The sequence below is a fragment of the Phaethon aethereus genome (assembly GCF_964289735.1).
Source record: "Phaethon aethereus genome assembly, chromosome: Z".
NCBI classification, from domain to species: Eukaryota; Metazoa; Chordata; class Aves; order Phaethontiformes; family Phaethontidae; genus Phaethon; species Phaethon aethereus.
The window spans coordinates 6890338-6916819 of NC_138577.1; the positions used below are offsets into that span (position 1 = coordinate 6890338).

The following is a 26482-nucleotide window of genomic DNA, read 5'->3' on the forward strand; positions in this document are numbered from 1 at the left end:
CATGACGCTACATGGAATTGGCTAGATACCAGTGAGTGTCTTTTTGACCTTTGTTTGGTTGATTAGGTTTTCTTTGGGTGACTGATGACTGTCATTGATTTTACTGTCATTGATTTTAAAGTGACTCTGATGATGATGTATGTGTGATATGTGGCTTGATTTTCAAAAGCACTTCCTACTGGCCTCACTCTAAGTATTACAGGTCAGTAATACAATTGTAGTGAGAGTAAAGTCACTGATGAGTAAGTCAAAGAAAAAAATCCGTGTATGGTAGATTTTGGGATACTTTTTCAGAGAATATTTAGAAAGAACCGCTTATTTAAAAAAGGCTGTAGAACCTGACCTTTGAAAATTAGGACCAGTCAGCAATTCTCCAATCATAAACCAAACAATGGAGATACCCAAAATAGATAGTCAGTTTTAAACGTATTGGCAAGTGATGGAGATGAAAGAAAAAGGAAGATAACATGCCCAAAATGTATGTTAAATTTTAGTTCAGTAATGAGTGGGAATTGCAGTGGTATGGTCACAGAGCCGAATTCACCTTGCATAAATTTGAATGAAACTACGTTATTCAGAGGCCATAGTATTCTGAAGGATGGCTAAGCTTGATAATTATTTTAACAACCTGCTAATTTCTAGCACAAAATGAAAATAATTATGTAGCTGAGACCGTGTCAGCCAGTACATTTATGAATCTCTGAGCAGCATGGAAGAGCATCGTATAGTGAGGACTGCCAAAGAGATTGTATTGCCTGGGCAATTGCTTAATTGTTTTTAAACTTATCTTTCCAAAGATGTGAGTGCATTTAGGTCTCATGTAAGTACTGAAACTCACCAAAACGTCTGTAGTCAAGAGTACTTTGGAGCAATGCTGTGAAAACATCCCGACACAGAGCCTTGCCAGTACAATTCAGTCCTGACCTCACTATAAAGTCTAGCTTCTTTCCAGCAAAAACTGCCCAAGTCTGCCAAATCCTGCCAGTACACGGTGGTTTCACTGTGCAGACACAGACGAGATGCCAAGCTTATTCCTGGGTGTGACCCATGTGAAACAAGGTTTGAATGAAAAAAAAACAACCCTCCAACAGCCCCCTTAGTACATGGTGGGGTAAATAGGATATCCACCCCATAGGCTAAATAAAGAAATGGGGAATCTGCTCTCAACTCTGCAGGTAAACAGGTTTGACATTATACTGTGCTTTTGTGTGGTGGTTACAACTGAAGCTAGAATATTCAATTTAATATAGTTTACTGATTATTGTAAGGACGACAGTAGAGGTGAAAAAATTCTTTATTTCCTCCTATGTATTCCTCATTAACCAAATAAGCTTTGGATACTTATCTCTGGATTTGAAAGATATTGTGAGATTATACCATATAACAGGTTGATATAAAACTTAATTGGATATCTGCAGAGTGCTTTGAACCTGAAAGGAGATATGCTATATAACATATTGTATGTGGTATATAGAAGTATTATAAAGAAGTTAGAAATTTACTCACATATTCTTGTCTCTTCAAGGACAATCTATGCATACTTAAATATACATTTAAAAAAAAAACCCACAACAAACTTCAGCACTTAGTTTTAAAAAAACCCCACACACCATTTCTCTGTCTCACCTCTTAGAAAAACAAAATATAGACAAATAGTGGCCCAAATAGGGCTGATACTGTGGCAAAGCATAGGAAAACAATATCTTTAAATTACTTAAATAATAATTGTTGGATTTATCTGTTGGTTTGTTCTGCCATTTTTTTTCATTTATTGTATAATGGAATTCAGTGTATTCTCTTGAGAATGGAACAAACAAGGTACAGATGCTTAAGGGAGATAAAAAAATAAATGCTAATATTTTAGTGATGTTAAAAAAAGAAAAAGGTGTCAGGGCAGGAGCCGTGTTCAGTGCTTTTGGCTGTGTTAAAAGAGTAGTTTGCCCATATATGGGGTATTTATGGTTTTAAACACATATAGATTTTATTTCCGCATGTTTTAGTGTTGGGGAATATGACAAAGTAGTTTCTGACAGATTGCCCTGAGCGTATATCTGATCTTTCCAACTGCTGCCTCTACGGTTCACTGAGAGGAGATCAGAAGGCCTGAGGTTGGCAGGTGGCAATGCAAAGCACACAAATGAAAGGGTTGTCTTTCACGGATTTTCTTTTTTTTTTAACTTTTTTTTTTTCCCCTCCTTATCGCTGGCTTCCAACAGTTTGGCCTGTACAAATCCCCATCTGCTCTATCCCTGTGTCCAAAAAATGGCACTAAGAAGCAAGTCTACGCAGTTAATTCATATAGAAGCCTCAAGGCATTGGATTATTGGAATTATAAGCGCGCCGCCGACCAGCATGGGTTGCGAACCAGGGCCCCCCGATGCGCCAGGAGCCGCACGAAGGGCTATTCGCTGAGCGGGGCGTCTGGAGCAGCACAGCTTCATGGCTCCTTGCCATGGAGTGTTTAGTGTCTGTCAGTTCGGTGCTTTCGTACGAAAAGCGATGCCATTAGACTATTTTCACCCAGTGTAGCTGGGAAGTGGTAATCACATATTAATAAAAATAGGGACAATCATCCAGCACTTCATAAATCAGCCTTTTCTCCACTGTGTTCTGTATAACCATAACAGATGGGATAGTTGGGATGGGCCAACAGAGATGGGTGATTTACTGGCAAAAAAATTATGACAGCTGAACTGCACGCATATACAACCACACACACTCCTAAATTTAAGCAACATTTTAGAAGGGGAGGGTTTGGTTCTAACCCCACCAGTTGGAACTGGATCTCCCCCCCTAAGAATATTAAGTATGACCCTTCAATTTGCTGATCTTTAACATTTTCATTAATGACCTAGGCATAAAAATGCAGGAGTGTACTGACACAATTTGCTGATAACACAAAATGGGAGCACTTTCTATCTAGAAGAGACAGGATTATTGTAGAGGAAAAGCTGTGTGACCCAGAGGAGTGATAGAAGTGAAATTAAATGTAATTGTAAAAAGTGCAAGGCCATGCCCTTAAGGACTAATAGCAAGACTGTTTGCTGTAACATATCAGCTGCAAGGCAGGAGAGAAAGTCTTGGCTATATCAGCCACTTACAGGGTGATTATAAACCACAAACCTCATGCAATTCTGCATAAAATGTCACTTCAAGAGGTATTTGAGTGATGTTTATCAGTGGCATGGAAGCATCAAAGGTATTAAGATAGAAGTGAAATCTTGGCTAAGATTAGCTGTAGTTGCTTATGGACGATGATGGCGAATTCACATTGGAACAGGTGCAGACGATGCATATCAGGCTGGTCTTATCAGAGGAAATTAAAGACATCTTAATTTCTTTAGCCGAGGTAAATGAAAGTAGAGAGGTGATAAAAGTACTGTGCATATGTCGATAAGAAGCAAAGGGACATAAAGAATTGTGAGGAAGAACCATTTAAAATAAAGAGCAATGATGTAGTAACATCTAATGGTTATTAAGTAGCAAGGAACACATTCTGCCTAGAAGTTCGGCGATGGTTACTGATCATCTCATGCCAGTACAAGAGGCTCCAGGACAGCCGTTCAGTGGGGGCACAGGGCATTTCCCTTCCCTTCCCTTCCCTTCCCTTCCCTTCCCTTCCCTTCCCTTCCCTTCCCTTCCCTTCCCTTCCCTTCCCTTCCCTTCCCTTCCCTTCCCTTCCCTTCCCTTCCCTTCCCTTCCCTTCCCTTCCCTTCCCTTCCCTTCCCTTCCCTTCCCTTCCCTTCCCTTCCCTTCCCTTCCCTTCCCTTCCCTTCCCTTCCCTTCCCTTCCCTTCCCTTCCCTTCCCTTCCCCTTCCCTTCCCCTTCCCTTCCCCTTCCCTTCCCCTTCCCCTTCCCTTCTCCTCTCCTCTCCTCTCCTCTCCTCTCCTCTCCTCTCCTCTCCTCTCCTCTCCTCTCCTCTCCTCTCCTCTCCTCTCCTCTCCTCTCCTCTCCTCTCCTCTCCTCTCCTCTCCTCTCCTCTCCTCTCCTCTCCTCTCCTCTCCTCTCCTCTCCTCTCCTCTCCTCTCCTCTCCTCTCCTCTCCTCTCCTCTCCTCTCCTCTCCTCTCCTCTCCTCTCCTCTCCTCTCCTCTCCTCTCCTCTCCTCTCCTCTCCTCTCCTCTCCTCCAATGGGGCATATGGTGTCATTGCCAGGAACACTGAAAGACTGAGATAGTGACAAGGAGCTCTTAACGACTTATGTCATTTTTCTGAGCATCCTCCACAGGCACTAGGGTACCTATCTCTCTACAGTGTATGAATAACTGATTTCATTAAGTTAAAATTAAAACAATTGCCCCTAATCAACTTTAAGTTGAAGTTTGCTGTTTCTGATTGAGACCTGAAAACCAGATTGTATAGCTTAAAGTTTGTCTATGTTTTCTTTTTTCCAGTTATATAAATAGATTTGACAGATAAAATACTGCATCTCCATTGCTTTCTGGACTGTATCAATGAGTATTAAAATAGTCTTCTAAATATAGCTTTCATATACCCATGACCACCAGTCTTAGGACGTAAAAAAAATATTAGGATTACGTTCTATGAAAAATAGGATTGCTTTCAAAAGGCTTTCCTTCAATAATTAATTTTATTCTTTATTTTTCTTGTTCTTTGTGTTGTCTTCTGATTTTTTGGGGACTTTCAGAAGAACTTTTATAACATCTGAAAATGTTGCTCTAGAACTATTACACTACAAACAATTAACAAAGTGGAAGAGAAAAGTAGGAACAGATGCCATATTTGGCCTATTTAATTTGAATCCTTGAATTGGACATCAAAATTAGCTTTAAATTCTGGAGTGTTAATGTTTTATCTGTGGCTATGTGCCACTCCAGCTGTAACTTTCCAGCCCATCCATTTGCTCATACAGGAGCCGGGCACACTTACACAAGTGGAATGCCACTGAGATACATCTCATGGTCGCCTGTTAGAAGTGCAATAAACCTGCTAACACCCAGTTCAGCAAACTTACGTTTTTGTTGTACCCAAGAAAGTTCAAAGGACAGAGATCTGTAGCCAAGGCAAGAGAACTATTACAACCTATGGGCAGAGTTAAACATTTGTATTTTCTATGAGTAACTCTATTAATTTCACAGGACTACATGACTGACAAATGCACAAAACACTAGTAACAGGAAAAAAAAAAGAGTCAACATCAGACACTTAATCCCTAGAAGATCAAAGAAATTGAAAACTGTAAAATCCTATTGCGAATGAACTGTAGTGCGATTTTCATGTAAGCTATTTACTCTTCCCATAGGTACAGCTTTTCTGCAGCGTGCCCCACCATCAGATTATGGAGGGCAAAGTTCAGCATATGTTCCAGAATGAAAGCAGTATTGAATAGTGTATATAGATCAAAGCAGTTCCTCTTTCACTAGAGACATCAGAGAAAAGGAACTTGCCATAAATGTCAAACCCGCATAGGAAAGCAATAGGAAACCACCTTTTTCATGGGGAGGTCTCAGTGTCCAGAGCTGTATATGAAAAGCTGCAGTCATTCTGGATTAAAAATAAATATTCTGTTGGATCATTTTAAGCCATCTGTGCTCTAAGCTGTTCCCTTCTCTCATGCACCCCCCCCCCCCCCCCCTTTATTTTGTATGCTCAAGTATACTGTCTGTTCGGAGACGGCTCACTGCTTGTTACCAGACTGTTTCTTAAGGGCCTGAACCGAGGCGCAATAGAAATTTTTACATTTACATCATAGAATCATAGAATCTTTCGGTTGCAAGAGACATTTAAAAGTCAGCAAGTCCAACCCCCCTGCCGTGAGCAGGGACATCTGCAACCAGAGCAGGTTGCTCAGAGCCCTGTCCAGCCTGACCTGGGATGTTCCCAGTGATGGGGCATCGACCACCTCTCTGGGCAACCTGGGCCAGTGTTTCACCACTCTCACTGTGAAAAATGCCTTCCTTAGATCTCATCTAATTCTACTCTCTTTTAGTTTAAAACCGTTACCCCTTGTCCTATTGCTACAGGCCCTGCTAAAAAGTCTGTCCCCATCTTTCTCCTAAGTCCCCTTTAAGTTATGGAAGGCTGCAAGAAGGTCTCCCCAGAGCCTTCGATTCTCCATGCTGAACCCCCCCAGCTCTCCCAGACTATCCTCACAGCAGAGGGGATCCATCCTTTTGAGCTTGAGCATTTTGGTGGCCTCCTCTGGCCCCACTCCAACAGGTCCATGTCTCTCCTGTGCCGAGGGCTCCAGAGCTGGACGCAGCCCTGCACGGGGGTCTCTCCAGAGCAGGGCAGAGGGGCAGAATCCCCCCCCTCGCCCTGCTGGCCACATGGCTTTGGGGGCAGCCCAGGACACGGTTGGCCTCCTGGGCTGGGAGTGCACATTGCCGGCTCATGTCCAGCTTTTTATCCCCCAGGACCCCCAAGTCCTTCTCAGCAGGGCTGCTCTCCATCCCTTCATCCCCCAGCCTGTCCTGATACCAGGGGTTTCCTCGACCCAGGTTCAGGACCCTGCACTTGGCCTTGTTGAACCTCATGATGTTCATACAGGCCCATTCCTCGAGCTTGTCCACATCCCTCTGGATGGCATCCCATCCTTCAGATGTGTCAACCATACCACTCAGCCTGGTGTTGTCTGCAAACTTGCTGAGAGTGCAGTCTATCCCTCTGTCTATGTCATGGATGAAGATATTAAACAGTACTGGTCCTGGTACAGACCCTTGAGGGACACCACTCATCACCGATCTCCACCTGGACATTGAGCAATTGACCACTACTCCCTGGGTGTGACCATCCAACCAATTCCTCATCCATCCAACATTCCACCCATCAAATCCATACGTCTCCAATTTAGAGAGAAAGATGTTGTGGGGGACCATATCAAAGGTGTTACAGAAGTCCAGGTAGACAACTTTGGTAGCTCTTCCAAGTCCACTGATGTGGTCACAGTAATTTTGTTTTATTTGCTCAATCCTCTTGCTGATATGGCATGAGAATTGAGTGCTGCTTCTCTCTTCTTCATTGTCTCAGGCTTTGAGATTGTATTCTGCCCTCCTTGATAACATCTGGTCTACTTTGGTTTTGCAGTCCTTTCGATAAAATACTAGTAAGAAAAAGAAAAAGGGTCAGAAGTATCTAATCAAGCTATTAAAACATCAAAAGTGGTTAGAAAAACAAAAATAAAACGGGCAAAGAAGAAATACAGCAGGTAGAAAAATTCAAGTTGTAACACAAATTTTAATTATCAAAAACTTCTCCCTATCTTTACTTCCATGTGTCAGGGTTGTCTCTCATTATGTTTATCTTAACTCAGCAGTTACATCTGCATGTACATTCTTTGAGTGGCCATGGGAGAAACTTCACTGAGGCTGAAATGACAAGGGGTTCAGCTGGTGAGTGTACACTCATATTCCTGGATAAGACTGTACAGCCTGTGCTGATGTCTGTATTTTTAAGTATTAATACCTGAGCTAAGTAGTTTAAAGCTGAATCAATTATGTCTGTAAATTTTTTCAATCATCTCAGTTACCTTAAGAGAAATGGAGGATTCATTTATGAAGCAAATCCTCCCAAAAAAGCCACATCCAGGCACATTAAGGATAAGAAATTGCCTTGGAACGGCTAGCATGGATTTGCCAAGGGCAAATCATGCCTGCCAAGCTGAGCGAGTTCTGTGATAGCCTTCAAATGAGTGACTCTGTGGATGAGTGAAGCGGATTGTGGCTCTAACAAGTCTTTCAGCTCAGTCTCTCATAGTGTCCTTGTGGCCAGACAAGTAAGATATGGTCTGGATAGATAAACTATGAGGTGGATGGGAATTAGCTGGACCACCAGACTCAAAGGGTTGTGATGAGCAGTACGAAGTCCAGCTAACAATGAATTACTAATGGCATACCTCAGAGGTCAATTGTGAGACGGTATTTTGAATATCTTTGCGAACAACTGAGTGCCGGGACAGAACTTCATGAGTGGTACCTAACTGAGTGGTCTGGCTGATACACTAGCAGGTGTGGTACATACACAGAGAGGACATTGCCAGATCAGAGAAATGATCTGACAGGAGCTGCATGAAGTTCAGCAAAAGCAAATGCTAAGCCTGTACCTGGGATGGACAACATCATGCAGGAGTACCACTTGGGCACTACTGGAGAGAAAACAGCTTTGCAGACGAGAACATGGAAATCCCGGTGGACGAGCTAACCATGAACCGAAATGTGTCCATACAGTGAAGGTGGCCAAGAGCATCCTGGGTTGTATAAGTAAAAGTGTAGCTAGCAGGAAGCGATCCTTGGACCTTTATTCAGCACTTGTGAGAATGTATCTGGAGTGTTGTGTCTGTTTTGGGCTTCACAGTGCAAGAAATAACTTGATGTACTGGAGTGAGTTCAGCAGAAATCGCCAAGAGGTTCTTGGGGATAAAGCACAAAAGATAACAGGAGATGTTGAGAGATCTGAGCTCGTGGATTTGTTCAGCCTGACAAATCGAAGGGAATCATCTTGCTGAAGACAGCAAGATGATAATAATCGATAGAGTGAAGACAAAACCAGATTTTTCTTGGAGGTGTACAGTGAAAGGATGAGAAGGAATGAAAGAAGATAAACAGCACAAGAAAATCTGATTAATTATGAGGATTTTTTTCCACCTTGACAGTAGATAAACAGTGGAACAAGCACCCAGAGAGGCTGTGAGATTTCCTTCCTTGGAGGTGTTCAAAACTTGACTGGACATGACATGAGTAATGTGCTCTGGGTGGACCCACTATGAGCAGGAGTCTGGACTAGATGACCCACTGAGATCTCTTCCATCCTAAACCATGCTATGATTCTCTGATTTCTATACATCTTCTAGCAGAATATCTTTAATTCCAGCTTGAAAAATTTGTGTCAGCCATAGTTAACTGCCTCTTCTCTCTGAAATGGGATCTACATTTATTTTTCCACATCTTTTTCTCATACCTATCCTCTTATTAATATTCCTTCCATTGAGTACAACAAAACTTTACCACAGGCAGTTGTCGTTTTCTAAACCATTTAATAACACTCATTTTATTTCTAAGGGTAAAAAAATAATGGGGTGATAACATGACCTGAATTGCCGGTGACAGTAACTGTTAAGGCTTCAAGCACTTACTGTTTTTCACCAGCTGTTGCTTTTAGTACCAGCAATTTTATTCCCCCAAACCTAGGCTTATTTATGTATTTAAGAAAAAAAACCAACAACCATCGGGAAATTGTGAGCAAGGTTCCTGAGAGAAATCAAATGATTTACCATCCGTCTTTGTCATTTTTATACCTGTGTGGCTGGGTAAAGACGTTACATTTCAACTCCGTAGTCTGAACCTTGGTGTTGCTCATCCAGGCATGCATGGCAATCTGCACCAGTTCCAGATTTACCTACCAGCCACCATGATTATCAGTGATAAAATACTGTTAATATTTCATCGTCCAGATTAGGTTACTCCTGAGAAACTGTATTTTTCTTTCCCCCCAGCCATTAGTAGTCTTTATGTACTCTTTATCTAAATAAAGATATTTATTTCCCACATAGTATTATTTATGTATCTATCATAACTCATGTGTTATCTGTTTGCTGTCCTTCATTTTCAATCTTTTCTGTCTGGGAGGAAGCAGAAGCAGCAGTTCACCTGGCTGCTTATACTCCAGGGTATGACCCACAATTTTTCCTCTGAGAATTTCTGGAAAACCTTCAGAAGAGGCAGGAGGACAGCCTGGCTTGTGGCATCTGCACTACACACGCTGTCGTTTCACCTTTTCAGTGCCTTTTCCAGAGACTGACCAGACTGCAGGTTTAAACTAGCTGGCTGACTGAAATGTGGGAAATAAATAAATGTCAGAAACCAGCTCTTAAACTTCAGAGGAGCTGATGCTGAATGCCTCCTGGTACTGAAGGGACTCTTCAGAGCAAGGTTTTTTTAGCATCCACATCCAAGTTTTGCTGTAAGGCCAACCTTTTCTGCCAGGTATATTGGACATGCTCAATCTGATCCCAGCAGCATTTGTTGTGTGTGTGTTTATGTGTGTAGTTGCACATTCACAGATGCCACTAGGTAAACTCAGCTACAGCTTTATCAGTGGTGGACTGAAAAGGCTATTACTCTGGATAAGAATATGAGTTTATCAGCTGTAATCATGAATTGGGCTCCCAGGGTGTGTTAATACAACATCTTTTACACGTCAAAAGAACATCTGCATAATTGGATGGATGTATCATGGATAGAGGAGGTTAAACAAGTGCTTCTAGCAAGGAGTTTCCCCCATTCTGTTTGTTAAGAGTCAGTTTTCTCATTCTACCCCTGAGTTAACATAATAAATACATAATCTGTCTTCCTCCCTTCCACCAGCCTTTAACCTTCACTCTTCTGCTTCTCTCTTCTCTTTTCTTCTGTCTTCTTCTCTCTTCACTATACCCTTTCTCCTGTGGCAATAAACAACAACTATCATCCCAGCCAACATGTTTGGCTTCAGTCAAAAATTATGATTATAAAAAAAAACCTGCTGATAAATCCTCGAGCATCATCATTGCTCAAGTTTCTATTAGTAGAGCATCCATGATGCCTCGGGGATGTGTGCAAGAAAGATTGGGGCTATCTTCAAAAAAGTTAAGAATCTTCCAGCTGTTAGCTGTTACTTTGCTTGCTTTGAAGGTGCTCAGTCTTCCGAGACAAAATCAAAGCCCGCGGGCAGGAAATACGGAAAGGTTATCCAAAGAACCTGCCCACTGAACGGGGAGCTTGCCAACAGGACAAGCTAACCACAGATGCACAAACAAGTTACCACGGAAACTATCCGGTGCATGTTCTTAGCCTGCAGCAAAAGTGAGGTAATTTGAGTGAGTTTAGCAGGCAATATGAGAGCTTGTTAAATCCAATTAGTTAAATGCATTCTTACAGCTCTTCCGACCCACTGGCCATTTAAGATTTTTAATTTTTCTCCCTTAGCACATTCATTTCTCATTGTTATCCCCTTCACATGCAGTTCTTCAGGCTCAATATTTTATTATGCGTTGTCCACGCTGGCGGATCACATCACATGATGGAGCTAAGTGGATGCTCCTTACGCAGCTGTCATTCCCGTTTTAAGGTTCCGATGTCATGGACCTTTCTCTTTCAATGTTCCTGTAACCAAGAAAAACCCCTTTGCTCATCCTTAAGCTCTCCTTTCAGCATATTAGAAAGGAGCTGAAAAGGAAGACTCCAGCGAAGCTCCCATGAATGTTTTCAGTCAATTCATATTGTGTAAAAGTGTAGTATTTTGCCTGAACTAATACTGACATGGGGAAGATCAACGTCATTAGTTTAATAAAGATACTGTGCAAATATTTCCCGTAATGAGATTGTTTGACAAACCTTTCCAATAAACTTCAAAATCACTAAAGCCTCAAAATTTATTACATGTTCCAGGAAAAATAAAAAAAACCCCAGCTCATCACTCCCATTTCTTGATAGAACATCTCCCTCTCATTGCATCAAGTAACTTTTTCTGTGAAAAGCAATGCAAAGAATAGATGGAAAGGTGAAACATTGTTCTATAAGTTGTGCATAGGATACTCTGATACCTCATACACTTCAACACTTTCTTACTTCAGCAAGCAACTTCTGAAAAAAAATATTAAATGATTCCATTGCCATCCAAATCTCTATAAATCCATTATAAATTCTTCCTCTGCCTGCCTCCTGTCGAATACCCACTTCAGCAGCCTGAATCCCTGAATCCCAGCAGATGACAATTGCATGGAGATGAAGGGAGAAGAGAGAGATTTATTGCAATTTTCTTTTCCCTGCTAGGAACTGAGCGTGGTGTTCTCTGCCTGCCTGCAAGCTGTGTCTGGGGGTATGTTTAGATGTGAAAACTGCACACTAGATTATATGTGTATTGCACACCATATAGTGTGAAGCAATATGTGGTGTCAGGACACACAACAATGTTTACTGCATTGGGAACAGATATTTTTTGTGACTTTTTTGTTCCAGTGTTGGAAATTCATATTCAGATTAAGCATAAAGGGAGCTTTCAGAGCTTAATTCCAGTAGCCTGCTCATATGCCTAGAAATGACACATTTAACTGAACACAAGCTTTGGATACATTGGCTCAAAAGATTATTTCAGTTCTGTGAATCACCAATATTTTTGTTTAGTTATGTGGGGGTTTTTTTTTACTTCTTTATGACTCTATGTACAAACACACACAAATAAATATACAGCTGTTGCTGCCTCTTCCTTGTTTTCTATTTATTTCATATTTCTTTCTGATTTCCTTCAAATTTCTGGAATCACATTTCCCAATCTTCAGCAGACAGCCGTTGAAAATGGCACACTGAAAGCAGCGTCCTGCTCTGCCCTCCTCACTGGCTCCTGCTCTGTGTTCCTGTCTTCTCATGTCAGTGGAGTGTTTTCAGGACAAAACATTGCTGTGAGAGGGTGTGTTACTCCCATCTTCAAAGCAATATGATGACAAAGAGATTTGCACAGGTTAGCAGGTATTAAGTGCATATACTCAGTACCCAGTCTGGTTAGTGCCTGAGTCCTAATGAAGAACTGAATTCAAGTGACTAGTGGAATTTTAATGTCTAACACGTACGTGAAAATAGCCTATACCAGTCTATAGATAGATAAAAAAAATGGGGACTGGATGTACTGGACTGATAATTAACTTGTGTTCACAAAGCAATAGAAATCACTTGCAGTGTTAAAATAAGAGTTCAACTTTACTAATTTTCTACTTGTTTAAGAAAACTCTGTAAGGTACATTTGCAACTTCTTTTACATGTAATTTTTTTATTAACCATCTGTTGTAAGCAGATGATAATTGATTTTTTGTTGTTGCTTACAAAAATTTGAAAATATTTTCCTTTCTTGTGAACTTAAAACTGCAACTCCTAGATTTTTTTCCCTACAAAAAACAGGTCTTCTCTTGTGAATGCTCCAAGCTGAACTGATGTAGAAACGACTGCTTTTTGCTACCATCTTATGACCATCTATGGCTTCAGCTGAGCGTTGCAATCAAAGTACCTTTAAAGATGATGGACAATTTAGAAAATTGTCAGATCTCTGAAAAAATGCTTTGAGCAATTGACCTGTACTTGTTCATCTTGAAGACTGGTGCTAAGGATTTAACACTTCCACATTCTCTTCAAATTAGACCCAGAGCTATTGCTGACTGATGCAAGATCATGTGGCTTTCAGTATCCAATTCAGTCAGATCCTGAGGCCATCTCTCTAGAAACATTTTCTGGTACAAAGATGCTTTACCCACTCATCAGTCTTGCTTTTGACAAGATAAAGCCAAAAGACTACAGTCTGTAGTAGAAAAGAAAAACTTCAGAGGCTAAGCTGCAGACAGCCCCCAGATTCCACAGTGATTTTTATATGAAATGAGACGATGATTTAATTATTTAGCATTACATCTGTGAAATAATGAACTAACATTATCACAAGTTGGAAACAATAGACCTAGGAGCCTCATGTGTTTCGCTTGCTTTGCAACTAAGCAGCTGCATGGACAATGTTTCTCTTTACTCAAAACATTTGCCCAAAGCAAGAATGAAATTTCCTACAGGAAATGTCTAACTCCATTCAACTCATAGCTCCTGAGTTACAAGGATATTGTGGGTTCAAAGTGTGGGGAAAAAAAGTCCAAAAAGGAGAGAAAGATTAGATAGAAATCAGAACTGTGCAGTAATCTCCATCACAAGAGACGCTAAAAGTCTTATGAAATTAGGCAAGTACAAATTAACATCGGATCTAGAAATTTTTCATACGAAAAAGAGAGAGAGAGAGGTGCATTTAATGAAATAGCCAATAATAACTTCGAGTTTTCATATAAGAATGTAACAGTGTTTTGTTTGTATAAAGCTCAATGATAGTGATGACAAAGTCGAGTGCTTATGGGTAGGGATGAGGGGGAAGGCAAACATGGCAGATATCCTGCTGGGTGTCTGTTATAGACCATCCAACCAGGACAAAAAGGTGGATGAGGTGTTCTACAAGCGACTGGCAGAAGTCTCACAATCGCCTTTGTTCTCGTGGGGGACTTCAACTTACCAGACATCTGCTGGAAGTATAACACAGCAGAGAAGGAACAGTCTAGGAGGTTCCTGGAGTGTGTGGAGGATAACTTCCTGACACAGCTGGTGAGTGAGCCCACCAGGGCAGGTACCTTGCTGGACCTGCTGTTTACAAACAGAGAAGGACTGGTGAGAGATGTGGTGGTCAGAGGCCGTCTTGGGCTTAGCGACCACGACATGATAGAATTCTCAATTCTTGGTGAAGTAAGGAGGGGGGTCAGCAAAACCGCTACCATGGGCTTCCAGAGGGCAGACTTTGGCCTGTTGAGGTCACTGGTTGAGAGACAGCCCTGAAGGGCAAAGGGGTCCAGGAAGGCTGGACAGTCTTCAGGAAGGATCTTAAAGGCGCAGGATCAGACCATCCCCATGTGCCGTAAGACAGGCTGGCGGGGAAGACAACTGGCCTGGCTGAACAGGGAGATTTTGCTGGGACTCAGGGAAAAGAGGAGAGTTTATCACCTTTGGAAGAAGGGGCAGGCAACTCAAGGAGAGTACAAGGATCTTGTCAGGTCATGCAGAAAGAAAATTAGAAAGGCCAAAGCCCAGCTAGGACTCAATCTGGTCACAGTCGTAAGGGACAACAAAAAATGTTTTTACAAATATGTTAACAACAAAAAGAGAGCCCAGGAGAATCTCATTCTTTCATTGGATGTGGAGGGGAACATTGTCACCAAGGATGAGGAAAAAGCTGAGGTACCTTAATGCCTTCTTTGCCTCAGTCTTTAATAACCAGTCCAGGTATTCGCAGGGTATTCAGCCCCCTGAGCTGGAAGACAGGGATGGAGAGCATAATAACCCGCCCATAACCCAGGAGGAAGCAGTTTACAACCTCCTACACCACCCGGACACTCACAAATCTATGGGGCCGGATGGGATCCACCCAAGATTTATCAGCAGTCCTGGTTAACAGGGGAGGTCCCAGAAGACTGGAGGCTTGCCAATGTGACACCCATCTACAAGAAGGGCCGGAAGGAGGATCCTGGGAACTACAGGCCTGTCAGCCTGACCTCCATACTGGGGAAGACCATGGAGCGGTTCGTCTTGAGAGCGCTCACAGGGCATGTGCAGGACAACCAAAGGATCAAGCCCAGCCAACATGGGTTCATGAAAGGCAGGTCCTGCTTGGCCAACCTGATCTCCTTCTATGACCAGGTGACCCGCCTAGTGGATGAGGGAAACGTTGTGGATATTGTCTACCTGGACTTTAGTAAAGCCTTTGACAGCATCTCCCACAGCATTCTCCTGGAGAAACGTGGCTTGGACAGGTTTACTCTTCGCTGGGTAAAGAACTGGCTGGATGGCCAAACCCAGAGAGTTGTGGTGAACGGTGTTAAATCCGGCTGGCGGCCGGTCACAAGCGGTGTTCCCCAGGGCTCTGTTCTGGGGCTGGTCTTGTTTAATATCTTTGTTGATGATCTGGATGAGGAGATTAAGCCCTCCCTCAGTAAGTTTGAGACCACACCAAACTGGGCAGGGGTGTTGATCCACTTGAGGGCAGGAAGGCTCTGCAGAGGGATCTGGACAGGTTGGATCAATGGGGCTGAGGTCAACTGTATGAGGTTTAATAAGGCCAAGTGCCGGGTCCTTCACTTTGGCCACAACAACTCCGTGCAGCGCTACAGGCTTGGGGAGGAGTGGCTGGAGAGCTGCCCAGCGGAAAGGGACCTGGGGGTGCTGGTTGACAGCCGGCTGAACATGAGCCAGCAGTGTGCCCAGGTGGCCAAGAAGGCCAACAGCATCCTGGCCAGTATTAGAAATAGTGTGGCCAGCAGGAGCAGGGAAGTGATCGTGCCCCTGTACTCGGCATTGGTGAGGCCGCACCTCAACTACTGTGTTCAGTTTTGGGCCCCTCCCTACAAGAAGGATGTTGAGGTGCTGGAGTTGTGTCCAGAGAAGGGCAACGAAGCTGGTGAGGGGTCTGGAGCACAAGTCTTATAAGGAGCGGCTGAGGGAACTGGAGTTGTTCAGTCTGGAGAAGAGAAAGCTGAGGGGAGACCTCATCGCTCTCTACAACTACCTGAAAGGGGGTTGTGGTGAGGTGGGTGTTGGCCTCTTCTCCCAAGTAACCAGCAATAGGACGAGAGGAAATGGCCTCAGGTTGCACCAGGGGAGATTTTGACTGGATATTAGGAAAGATTTCTTCACTGAGAGGGTGGTCAAATACTGGAACAGGCTGCCCAGGGAGGTGGTGGAGTCACCACCAGTGGAGGTGTTTAAAAAATGTGTAGACTTGGCATTTCGGGACATGGTTTATGGGGCATGGTGGTGTTGGGTTGACGGTTGGACTTGATGATCCTAAAGGTCTTTTCCAACCTTAATGATTCTGTGATTCTGTAATGACCATAGCATGTCAGAGGAAATGTCAGTCTAATCTAACAGTAGTCAATAGTGAAGAGCATATGAACAAGTGTTTGGTGATGCTTCATCAGGTTACTTTCCCAGCCCTCCACAATTTGCAGTTGCTTTGGATCAAATGAGAGTATGATTCTTCCTGGCTCAGAACAGAGAGTTTAAGCTGTGTTTCATGTCCCGCCTTACTGACTAACCAGGTGAGAAATGCATAATGTGGGACAAGATGAATCTCTCCCGCTTTGTCTAGAAATTCAATTTTTTGCAAGACTATTACACAGTTCTCCTTTAAAAAATGAGAAAACTAGTTTTACAGTCCCATGCTCTTGATCCTCCATCCCATAAAAATAAGCCACAGTTCCCATCACAAAAGCCCCCCTATTATTTTCTGCTGTGTTTTCCTTCCAGTCCAAATGCAAAGGCCAGGTTACAAGGGAAGGGAAAAGTCTCCATAATGCAAGTGCCTTCAGAGGTTGGAACAGTTGAGGATGTGAGATGTCTAGTACTGTGCCATGTGCTATTTCTATACCATCCAGTCTGTCAGGGCATAAGTTCACATAGCAAGACCACATCTTCTCCTTGGCCCAGTCTGCTAATCCTTTCTACTCCTCATGGCCATTCATGCTTGACCCCATTCTAGTGACCAATAATTCTTATGTGTGAAACCAGTAAAAAGTTTCACAGAGTGGCAAGACAGGAAGGAAAACATGGAAAACTCTTATAAGACACTGGCTTTCACATAACTCTGGGGAGAGAGAAAGAGGAACAGAACTAATTGCAACCCTCACAATAGTGATTAATTGTATGGCAGCTTTTATCTCATCTAGCCTTGTAATCTAGAAAGCCAGCAAAGCTGAGCCTGCAGAATTGCCTGCCATGAAGTCGGAGTAAGGTTTGTTCAACTAATTACTTTTGAAGACCTCCAAATGGATTTAAGAGTAATGGTGTTGACATGAAATTCTCCTCTCACATTGCTGCAGCATGTTACTCATTTACTGTTCTGGCTGCTGAAAGGAGGTGTCTGCTTCCCCAGGGACTGAAGGAAAAAATAAGGTGCACATGTTTGGTTGAATGAAAAATGTTGGTTTGTGTCAGTGGAAACTAGTTGTGAGTTCTAGTGGAATCTTGGCCAAATCAGATAGGTAACTGCAGTATATACATTTGGGTATGGGATCATACATAAAGGTTAAAATGTTTATGTTTGCAGAAGGAAAAGTTTCAACATTCTATTTTTAAACTTTAACATTCACTTCAAAATTTATTTAAAATTCAGAACCAAAGCAGAATATTTGTGTTGAGGGAGTTGGAAACTTGAGATTTTAACACGGAGGATTTTTGTTTTATTTTTGCATTTACTGTGCATTTGTTTAGACCTGAAACATAGTCACATTGAATGTCTGGCCACAAAGAGGAAACACTGGTTACTCACAAAGCCTAGTCTTCAACGTCTCTTTCAGCACGAATCAGTTTCCACTCGATCTTGTTTTTTCCCATCCTTTCAGGGATGTCATTGCTCAGTGGTAAGACTATAACAGGCAGTTTATAAATGTAAATATCTGAAGAAAGAGAAGAAGGGGAAAAGGGCTTGGGACGTTTTTTCTTCTTTTTAAAAAATATTCCATGACAAATATTATGTGAACAAATAACAACAGTGCTTCTTGTCTTAAAAGGACAGAAGGATTGATTTTTCTGTTTTATCTGGTTCTGCTCAGGTTTTCAACCCCAGCTGCTGCTGTAGTATCCAAGTATTTGAGCTTTGACCTGAATAATAGCATTTCACACTTGGAAAGATCTTTATACCAGCCTGTAGACAGTCTCTGCCCCCATGCCTGTTGATACAACACTTGTCCAAGAAAAAAATTAATAACTGTCAAAAATGACATAGGTATAATAGATCTGCTTTTGGGTTAGTGGATTGGGTTGCATGTTTCTCAAAACAGGAATGAAATGCTTACAGTGAAAGCCTTTGGCTCTGGGAAAGACAGGTGGCAATGTAAGAACGGTCAGCTCAGCCTTTGCTGGACCCAGTCCCATCTATCAAAATACAGAGCTTCTCCCTGTCCAGATTATTGGGTAGGTCCCTGATGCTTGTCAGTGCTTGGTGGCTGAGGACCACCTAATTTCTTCCTGGTACCTTAGACACAGAGTGATGAACTGAGACTAGTGAAAATTGGTCAGTCCTCATTGTCGCTCATCATTAATGAGAAACCTCACAGGGAGTGTGCGGGAATGCCCGTGGCATAAACTCAGTGGTCAGTGCCGGGATTAATAAAATTATGACTCATGTCAGAGAATCATAAATAAAAAATAAATAAATCATAAATAAAATCATAATCATAAATAAAAAAATACCTATTTTTTTTCTGTTCGTTATCCAGGATGGCATTCAGTTTCTAGACCCATGAGATTATTTTTCTCTTTTGCTCTTGGCAAATTTGCTTATTGGAGACCGAGGAAATCGTCAATACCGTTGATCTCCCCAGCTTTTTCCTGTGGCGTGTTATAAGTTTGCATCTGTACCAAAAGCTTATGATGTTTGTTCAGATATTCTGAGGGAATGAACTGTGAGGGGAAGGGACATGAATGTTTGTGTGGATTCTTCTAGGTTGCCTGCCTTTCTCTAAACTGATATCCAGGGGCTGATACACAAGCTGGCATCTGGATTCTTGTTTTGTACAATGGGGCCTGTCGGGAAACAAAAAAACCACCAGAGATGAAGGGAAGAGACATGGATCTTTCCTAGACATCATTCAGAGTACTCGTGGCATTTCCTACTCCTTTTATTATTTGCTGTGGTACAAACAAGGATGCTCAAAATGCTGTATCCCTTCCTCTATGTTCTTAAACAGTTATCTTTTGTTTACAGCTCACATCAATTATTGCTTATCAAAAATAGAGAGCTTGATCAAAAGCTGCTGGAATTCCTCCTGTTAGCCTCTGTGTTGAGCACTGTGTTGAGCAACATGTGTCCCTTTCTGTCTCTGCAGCAAAAAACATTCACAGAATGAAGCTTTTGGATCTCTAATTACCACTCGGTTTCCCATTGCGAAGTTAATGAGGGCAGCCAGGGTGGAAATCTCTAACAAAAACTTAGGAGAAACCTTGCAACCCTTAAAACTCCACCTGCAGTCTCCAGAGCTCTCCATGGCACCCTGGAGGTCCCAGTCATGGGGAAAGCTGCAAAAGCCGTCTCAAGTAGACCATGTTGCTGCAGGCGTGAGATGCACAGGTGGAAATGCATTGCTTTCCTGCGTCAATACCACCCTGACTCACCCAGGGTGACGCTGCTGACTGCCAATATGATCTCTGTCAAGGAAATCTGCTTTGGGATGCTTCCGTTGCTGCCTTGAACAAAGGAGAGACAAAGCTGAACACAAAATACTGTCATCCTGATGGAGATTTGCCAGCTAATGACAGTCCAAGGGCAGTTGATCTGTTTAGTTTCTTTGCACTTTCCTTCTCAAATCCAGATATTTTTATGTTCTGCCTATGGGGGCCAATGATTGCCAGTGCCTCCCCACCCACCATCCATCCCGGGTGGCTCTGTGCTCTCCTTTTGGTTGCAGGAGCTGACCTTAGTGCAGAAGTGGCTGTCTTAAAGATGGCAGCTCATCCATCACGGCTTTCACAGGCTGTCAGCATTGCATTTAATCTCACTTGTAATTTTCCAAGGGAGGTTTGCAAAAGCCACAAACAGAATCTTAATGTTATAAAATACGTTTTGTGGCCAGTGAATAATTCCTGTCTATATGAAGCTGTGCTGTGTTCCAGCTGCCCTGAGCTATCCAAGGATGAAAAACTCCCAAATTCAGCCTACAGTCCCATGTGCTATGCACAGTTCTCATGCTGTTGGAGCTGATGTTTTCTTCCCTCTCAATTCACATGCACCCAAATGGGCACTCGGAACCCTGAACTTTGCAAGGAAGATGTGAAAAGACTCTTTTCCTGGGGCTCACACATGTTCATGAAGCTTCATTGACCATTTTATGGACTTGTCCTTCTGAGGGATCTTGCTCTTTGGTTACACCGTGAGCGTCAGTGCCCTGCTTCTGTAAGTCCTGATCCAATCCCCAGCAGTCGATCACAATTTTTAAAGTTTGGATCAAACTGAGGAAGCTTCTGCCAGCTCCTAAATTTTCATTTTTCATTATCTTCACTACACCAGTTTTCCACCTTCGTTCCCTTCTTAAAGTTTACCAGCAAAAGAACAAACTAAATTGGAATCAATATAACCAGAATTATACTCTGGGAAACAATGCCAGATTCAATCATGGAGGGTTACTCTAAAGATGAGATATAAAGCTCTGCTTCCCAGATATATATTCAATAGAACAACCTCGCTCCCTGACCTGTCTGTCCGTGTCACGCTGACAGATCATATCTTCCACTGATACAGATCCACGGAAGCTGCAATTTGTCAACGAGTCCCTGAGCTGTGCAGATCTAGGATGGATTTCTATGATATAGTTTCTCTTCTGACAATAAGATGGGAAAAAGTTAAATCCCTGGAATTATGTGGGTGTCAGTGACCTCATCAAGGGCTTTATCCCTTGTTTCTTATGCCATAGGTGTCTATACTCTTGACCGAATTATGAACTGAAAGAAAAATGTCTATTTTTCCTCTAAACATATCTGTATATTTACAGTTTCTTCAGCCAACAGATTAATTGAATTACTTTAGCTATATTTTCATTGGTGCTGGAAGCAATAGTGGTAATTATGATAGCATTAGATTTCAGAGAAGCCTGTTTTCAGCCTTGAAGCTGAAAAATTTCAACTAAATGTCCTGAAATTGTTTGTACCAGGTGTCCTTCTCATGCTGAATTTGTTCATAAAATTTCACCAGAGCAGTTAATTAATTCCTGAGGGCAAAATTTAACAAAAATACTATGCTTTGAAATGAACTATTGCCATTAATAAATTTAACGTTGTCTCTGTTGGCAGAAAACTATGGAGTCCAAAACCAAACTTTTGCTGCTCTTTATAGAAATCCAGACAAATTTGACCAAGTTACAAGCCTCCAGCCATACAGAGACTGGGAGGATGTTTTTCCGCACAGTTTATTTCCCCTGAGTATTCTCCAGTTCTTACAGCTCTTAGCAGTCTTGTTTCATTATGGAGCATAACATGTCTTCCCTTGCAGTTGTTCTTCCTTGCAGGTGGGAAAAAACATAGTTTTGATCCTAGAAAAGGAAAAAAAAAAAAGTGAAATGAAAGAGGAATTAGATGGGCAAAGACTAGAAAACCATGGAGCAAAGGGAAGGGCAATTTTGGATATTTGAGTTTTGTTGTGCTTGCACCCTAATTATATTTCAACCTTATCATTCTTTAACATAAGAATGTTTCAATTTATGTGCATTTTTTTTCCTTTTAGGTCATGAATGCATAAAATCTTCACTGAAACTGCAGCTCTGTGTAATCCTTTGCTCAGAACTTCAGTGTCTTCAGCAAAATAAAATAAAAAAAAAACCTCCTTCAGCTCAAATGAAGCATAGCAAGGAAAAAAAATTCTTATAAAGTCCAAAATAGACCAAAAGAGTCTTCTATCCAGACAATCAATTTCTCAGTGGTGCCCAGTAGACATATTGAATCACACATCTTGCTTACACAGCTGCCCAGAGAAAAACAAGGACCATATTGCTACCCATCTCCTCTTGCTAAAGGTTGGCAATGGCAGCAGTTGGAAAGCGCTAACAGTCTTTCATTGTGTCAGTGACACAACATTAATCAGGTTGGCATACAACCTCCCTGCTTACCCTTACAATATTCTTTAATTAAATTAAGATTATACCTGCAACATAGAGGAATGATCCTACTAATGTTACAGAGTTTGTGACTCAGTGCAAAGGGGATGAGGACAAGTTCGGTGGTCTGTGTTATGAACACATGCTCGGTGCAGATTTACTTCAAGGCTGGAATGAATTGATTTTCCGTTTCATCGAAAATCCTGTTTCACACTGTTTCCAGCTTTACAGATAGGTACAAAAAGTGTATGGTGATGTCATAACTTTATCATAAAGGACATTTTCCTCATGGTAGGCAGAAGGAAGTTTGTTTGTATCTTGAAACACAAAGGTTTATTTCACTAATAAATATAAATGGCACCTTTGGGTGTATGAAGGAAGAAATTAAAAAAAAAAAAAGATTAGACTTGCGGTAGACAGTAGCAGTTGAGACTTTTCATAGCCTATTATGTAGCCTTTCACAAAGCTGTCTCAAAGTGCTTTTTCGCCTTTTTATCCAGATGGTTGGAAAGTTACTTGAATAAATCATGATATCCAAACACAAATAAAAACAAAGGCTGGTATTTCTGACCTAGAATTTGAATATACACCATACATTTCATTCATACAGTTCATTCATTCAGTTTTATGTTCAAATATTGAAAAGAAAGGATGGTCTACTGCCTGGAAAGCTAGCTTAATGTTTAGAATCTCATATGATTTGCTCTTTGTTTTGCTGCAGACTTTCTACATGTTACTGGATTAGCTCCCAAAGTGCAAAAAGTACCTTAAGTGGTAGACAGTGGTAGTGATAGTCTTTATGATAAGCATTTAAATCACACATTAATCAGCATGCTGATCACCCTTCCATTTAGCGGGTTGGCAAGTCAAATGCCAAGAGGTAGCCAATGTGGAAATTTTAGGAATAAGATCCCCGTTTCAAAATTCAGGGAAATTAAAGATAACTCCCTTGGTTCCCTCTAGGTTCATGGTGATTCCGCCCCTTACATTTCCTCCAAATACAAAGACACATTTCCTCCATGTTCTCTGAGAACAGTAACTACACAAAGACATTTCGGCAAGATGAGCTGAAAAACAAATAGATTTTGGATCTTCGTACAGCTCAAGCATGAGCCGAGTGATAGGATTACAGGCCTGCCAAGACCAAAACACTTAAAGGCGTGCTCAGAAATTAATGTGACTGAAAAATCTTAAGGTATGAAAGCTACTGTGTTTAAAGAGTCAAGTTGCCTCAAGGATTAGGTTAATGCTGAACAGGGATTTTCTAGGACCTTAATTCTGTGTAAGTCTTTTTGGCCATCCGTTCCAGCCTGTGGAATAAAGGTACCAGCACTATCAAACTGTACAGGATTACTGCACTGAAGAATGGAAATGCATGGAAAACTTGATGCATCGGAATTAGGGAAATAATATACCTCAGCACATTAATATTGTCAGCTCTGTTCAAACACCTCATGCATTCCGTTCGATCCTTTCAGTCTTGAATCTTCTCTGCTGGGTACTGTTAGAATATTTTCCTGTAAAACTAAAGGTCAGTGGTTTGCAGTATCCAAAAAGTCATCATGTAACGTTCTCATGCTGATTCATGCTCGGTGCATTAGGTGATATTTATGGACTTTTCTTTTCCTCGTAGGTCTCGACTGAAGAAGGAATGAGCTTAGCCAGAGAATACTCCTGCTCCTTTTTTGAGACTTCAGCTGCCCTCCGCTTCTACATTGATGATGTCTTTCATGGACTAGTGAGGGAAATCCGAAGGAAAGAGTCCTCACTGCCCATGGTGGAGAAGAAGATGAAGAGGAAGGATAGTCTGTGGCGGAAACTGAAAGGATCCCTGAAGAAAAAAAAAGAAAGTACAACCTGATGGCAATTCCCCATGAGCCACCCATCAGGAGCTGACCACAGTAATCTGTAACAGTTCAAAAATGCAGCATTGACACAGCATCTTCCAGACCAGGTCCTGGGGTTCCTTCCCGTCAGCCCTCATGCAGAAGTAGCTCCTTGAAGGCCCAATTCATGGTTGCCTTGTGGCTCCTCTGTATTATAGATAAAGTCACTTAGCATACCGTCTCATCCCTGCTCTACAAATCTGAGTGGAGAAAATAATGTGTTTTTTCCCCTATGGTCCCTGGCTGGTCTTTGAATGTTAGGAGTTAAGCCAGCATCCAAGGCAGAACCAGCTTCCACCAGCTCTAGGACAAGGGATGCACTTATTGCCTCCTCACTTCATGCATGGATCATTTCACCATCCCAGGAAAGAATAACATTGATTTCAATGGATGTTTTGACTGCTTAAGGACATTAGGATTTGGCCTTCAGCTTTGCATTCAGATGTACGTTTAGGATTAGACTGTGCTCAGCCCCAGTATGTGCATGTCTGTGTGCGAATGTGTGTATGTGAACCAGGCCCGAAGGGAAAGCTGGAGGCTCCCGATTTTGACCCTGTAGAGCCCCAGCCACATTGTGTCCTTTCCATTTAGCAGGAAAAGTTGGCAAGCAAAGCACAAGTCACACACCAGTTGTCTGGAGGCTGCAGGGCTACAGGTCCGTCTCCTTTACTCATTACTCACCAGGACTGGCTAGAAGAGGTGCGGTGTCCTACAGACATGCAGTACATTAGAATGATAGAATAGTTTGGGTTGGAAGGGACCTTTAAAGGTCACATAGTCCAACCCCCCTGCAATGAGCAGGGACATCTTCAACTGGAGCAGGTTGCTCAGAGCCGCCTCCAACCTGACCTGGGATGTTCCCAGGGGTGGGGCATCTACCACCTCTCTGGGCAACCTGGGCCAGTGTTTCACCATTGGCCACACTCCTGTGTCCCACCAAGGAACGTACAAAGGCATTGTCTGTCTGATGCTTCCCAGAGCCCTCCTTTAGAATGGTTCAGCTCTGTCCTGGTGTGTAATAACATCTGTGATGTAACATTCAGCCCTTGACCTACCAGAGAATTGCATCAGGTCAGTCATCATCTTTCACTGTCCTTGACCATCCAAGTGAATCATTTGATGGATCGATTGGACAGGTCTTTTAAATATTCCTTTTTAAAGCTGGCATGAAGTAGACTATAGTCTCATTGACTTTTGTTTTCCCCCGACTTCTTTCACTATTGACTTTATTTATAAATTTTACAATTAAAACATACATACATTTTGTCAAAAAATAAAGACTGTGATTTCTGTGGAACCATACTAGTTGTCAGTGTCATTTGTGCCTGTCCTGGGGTGACAACTGATATCATTAGAAAAATATGTATGTTCATTAATAAATGTTCATTTTTTCACTTTTTTCTCTGAGTAATTTGCAGCATTTAAACTAAAAATATTTTGGATGATCTGGGGGGAGTTCATTTGTTTTTCTCCGCTAAATTTGAAAAGGTTATCATTTCTTGAAGAATTTCAGTTCATTAAAATCTGGTGTTTTGTTCTCCACTGTCCCTTCCTTTCAAGAAAATCCAGTGATATTTTTTTACTTGTCAAAAATTCTCCACCAAAAGTACTACATTACTGTACATAGATTGATAATATCAGGCTACATTTCTATTTTGGAAAGATTATTTCAGAGGAATACAAACATTTAAGATTAATTTCCTTTTTCCTGTCTCCAACAGCTGAAGTCTGCATTTATACTACTGTAATTACTATTATTATTTTACCTGTATTGCCACAGAGATTTTAGGTCAAGCATCCTAGAGACAAAGAGATGTGCTTGTCCAAAGAGTTTATGAGATAAGTATTGGTGGAGAGACAACAGGAGGCTGCACTGAACAGATGGCAGCTATGAGACAATAAATAACAAGGGGAAACATCCGTGACTGTTCCAATACTGCACATCTTATAGAGGGGGATGAAGCAGTCATTCCATGTGTAAGAGACCATAGAAATTAGTATCCTGAGAAACCTTGAGGGATGCTCATTGGTCTTTTTCAGGCGGATGCCTAAGCTTTGAGTCAATTCAAAACCATTTAGTATCGGTTATTATGTCATTTCCCCCACCTCACAGAGGGATACATATCAGCACTGGCTTGGATACCTTGCTTCAGGTCAGTTCATAATACAGAAAACGTTGCGAAGAGGGCATAGATACAGTCTAAGATTAAGCCTTAAATGGTTTCATACATTAAACATGCCCATTCTCTGACATTAAGGTCATCTGGCATGGGGCAATATCTTTCCATACTGTTAAACTCTCTTAGCCTTCACAGCAGGGTTACCACACACAAACTGCTGTTGGAAGAGGTCCCTGGACCTCTGCAGGGGTTTCTGCGCCACGCTCAGCAACGGGCTACAAAATTACTAGCCTGCCATGGTCTGAAACTAAGCTAGGGATCTTTTTAACAAATTAACAGT

At 41.9% G+C, this 26482-nt stretch overlaps 1 protein-coding gene across 1 annotated transcript in view; it reads left to right on the plus strand.

Moving 5' to 3' along the window:
- The window catches only part of RIT2 (Ras like without CAAX 2), a gene marked incomplete at both ends in the record, with an annotated part of 193576 nt that extends 169579 nt beyond the window's left edge, over positions 1-23997 (plus strand). The window contains one exon of the mRNA XM_082013523.1: positions 23770-23997. Within this exon, the coding sequence (XP_081869649.1) occupies positions 23770-23997 (228 nt within the window). The remainder of the gene's footprint in view (positions 1-23769) is intronic.
- Between the last annotated feature and the right edge of the window lie 2485 nt (positions 23998-26482).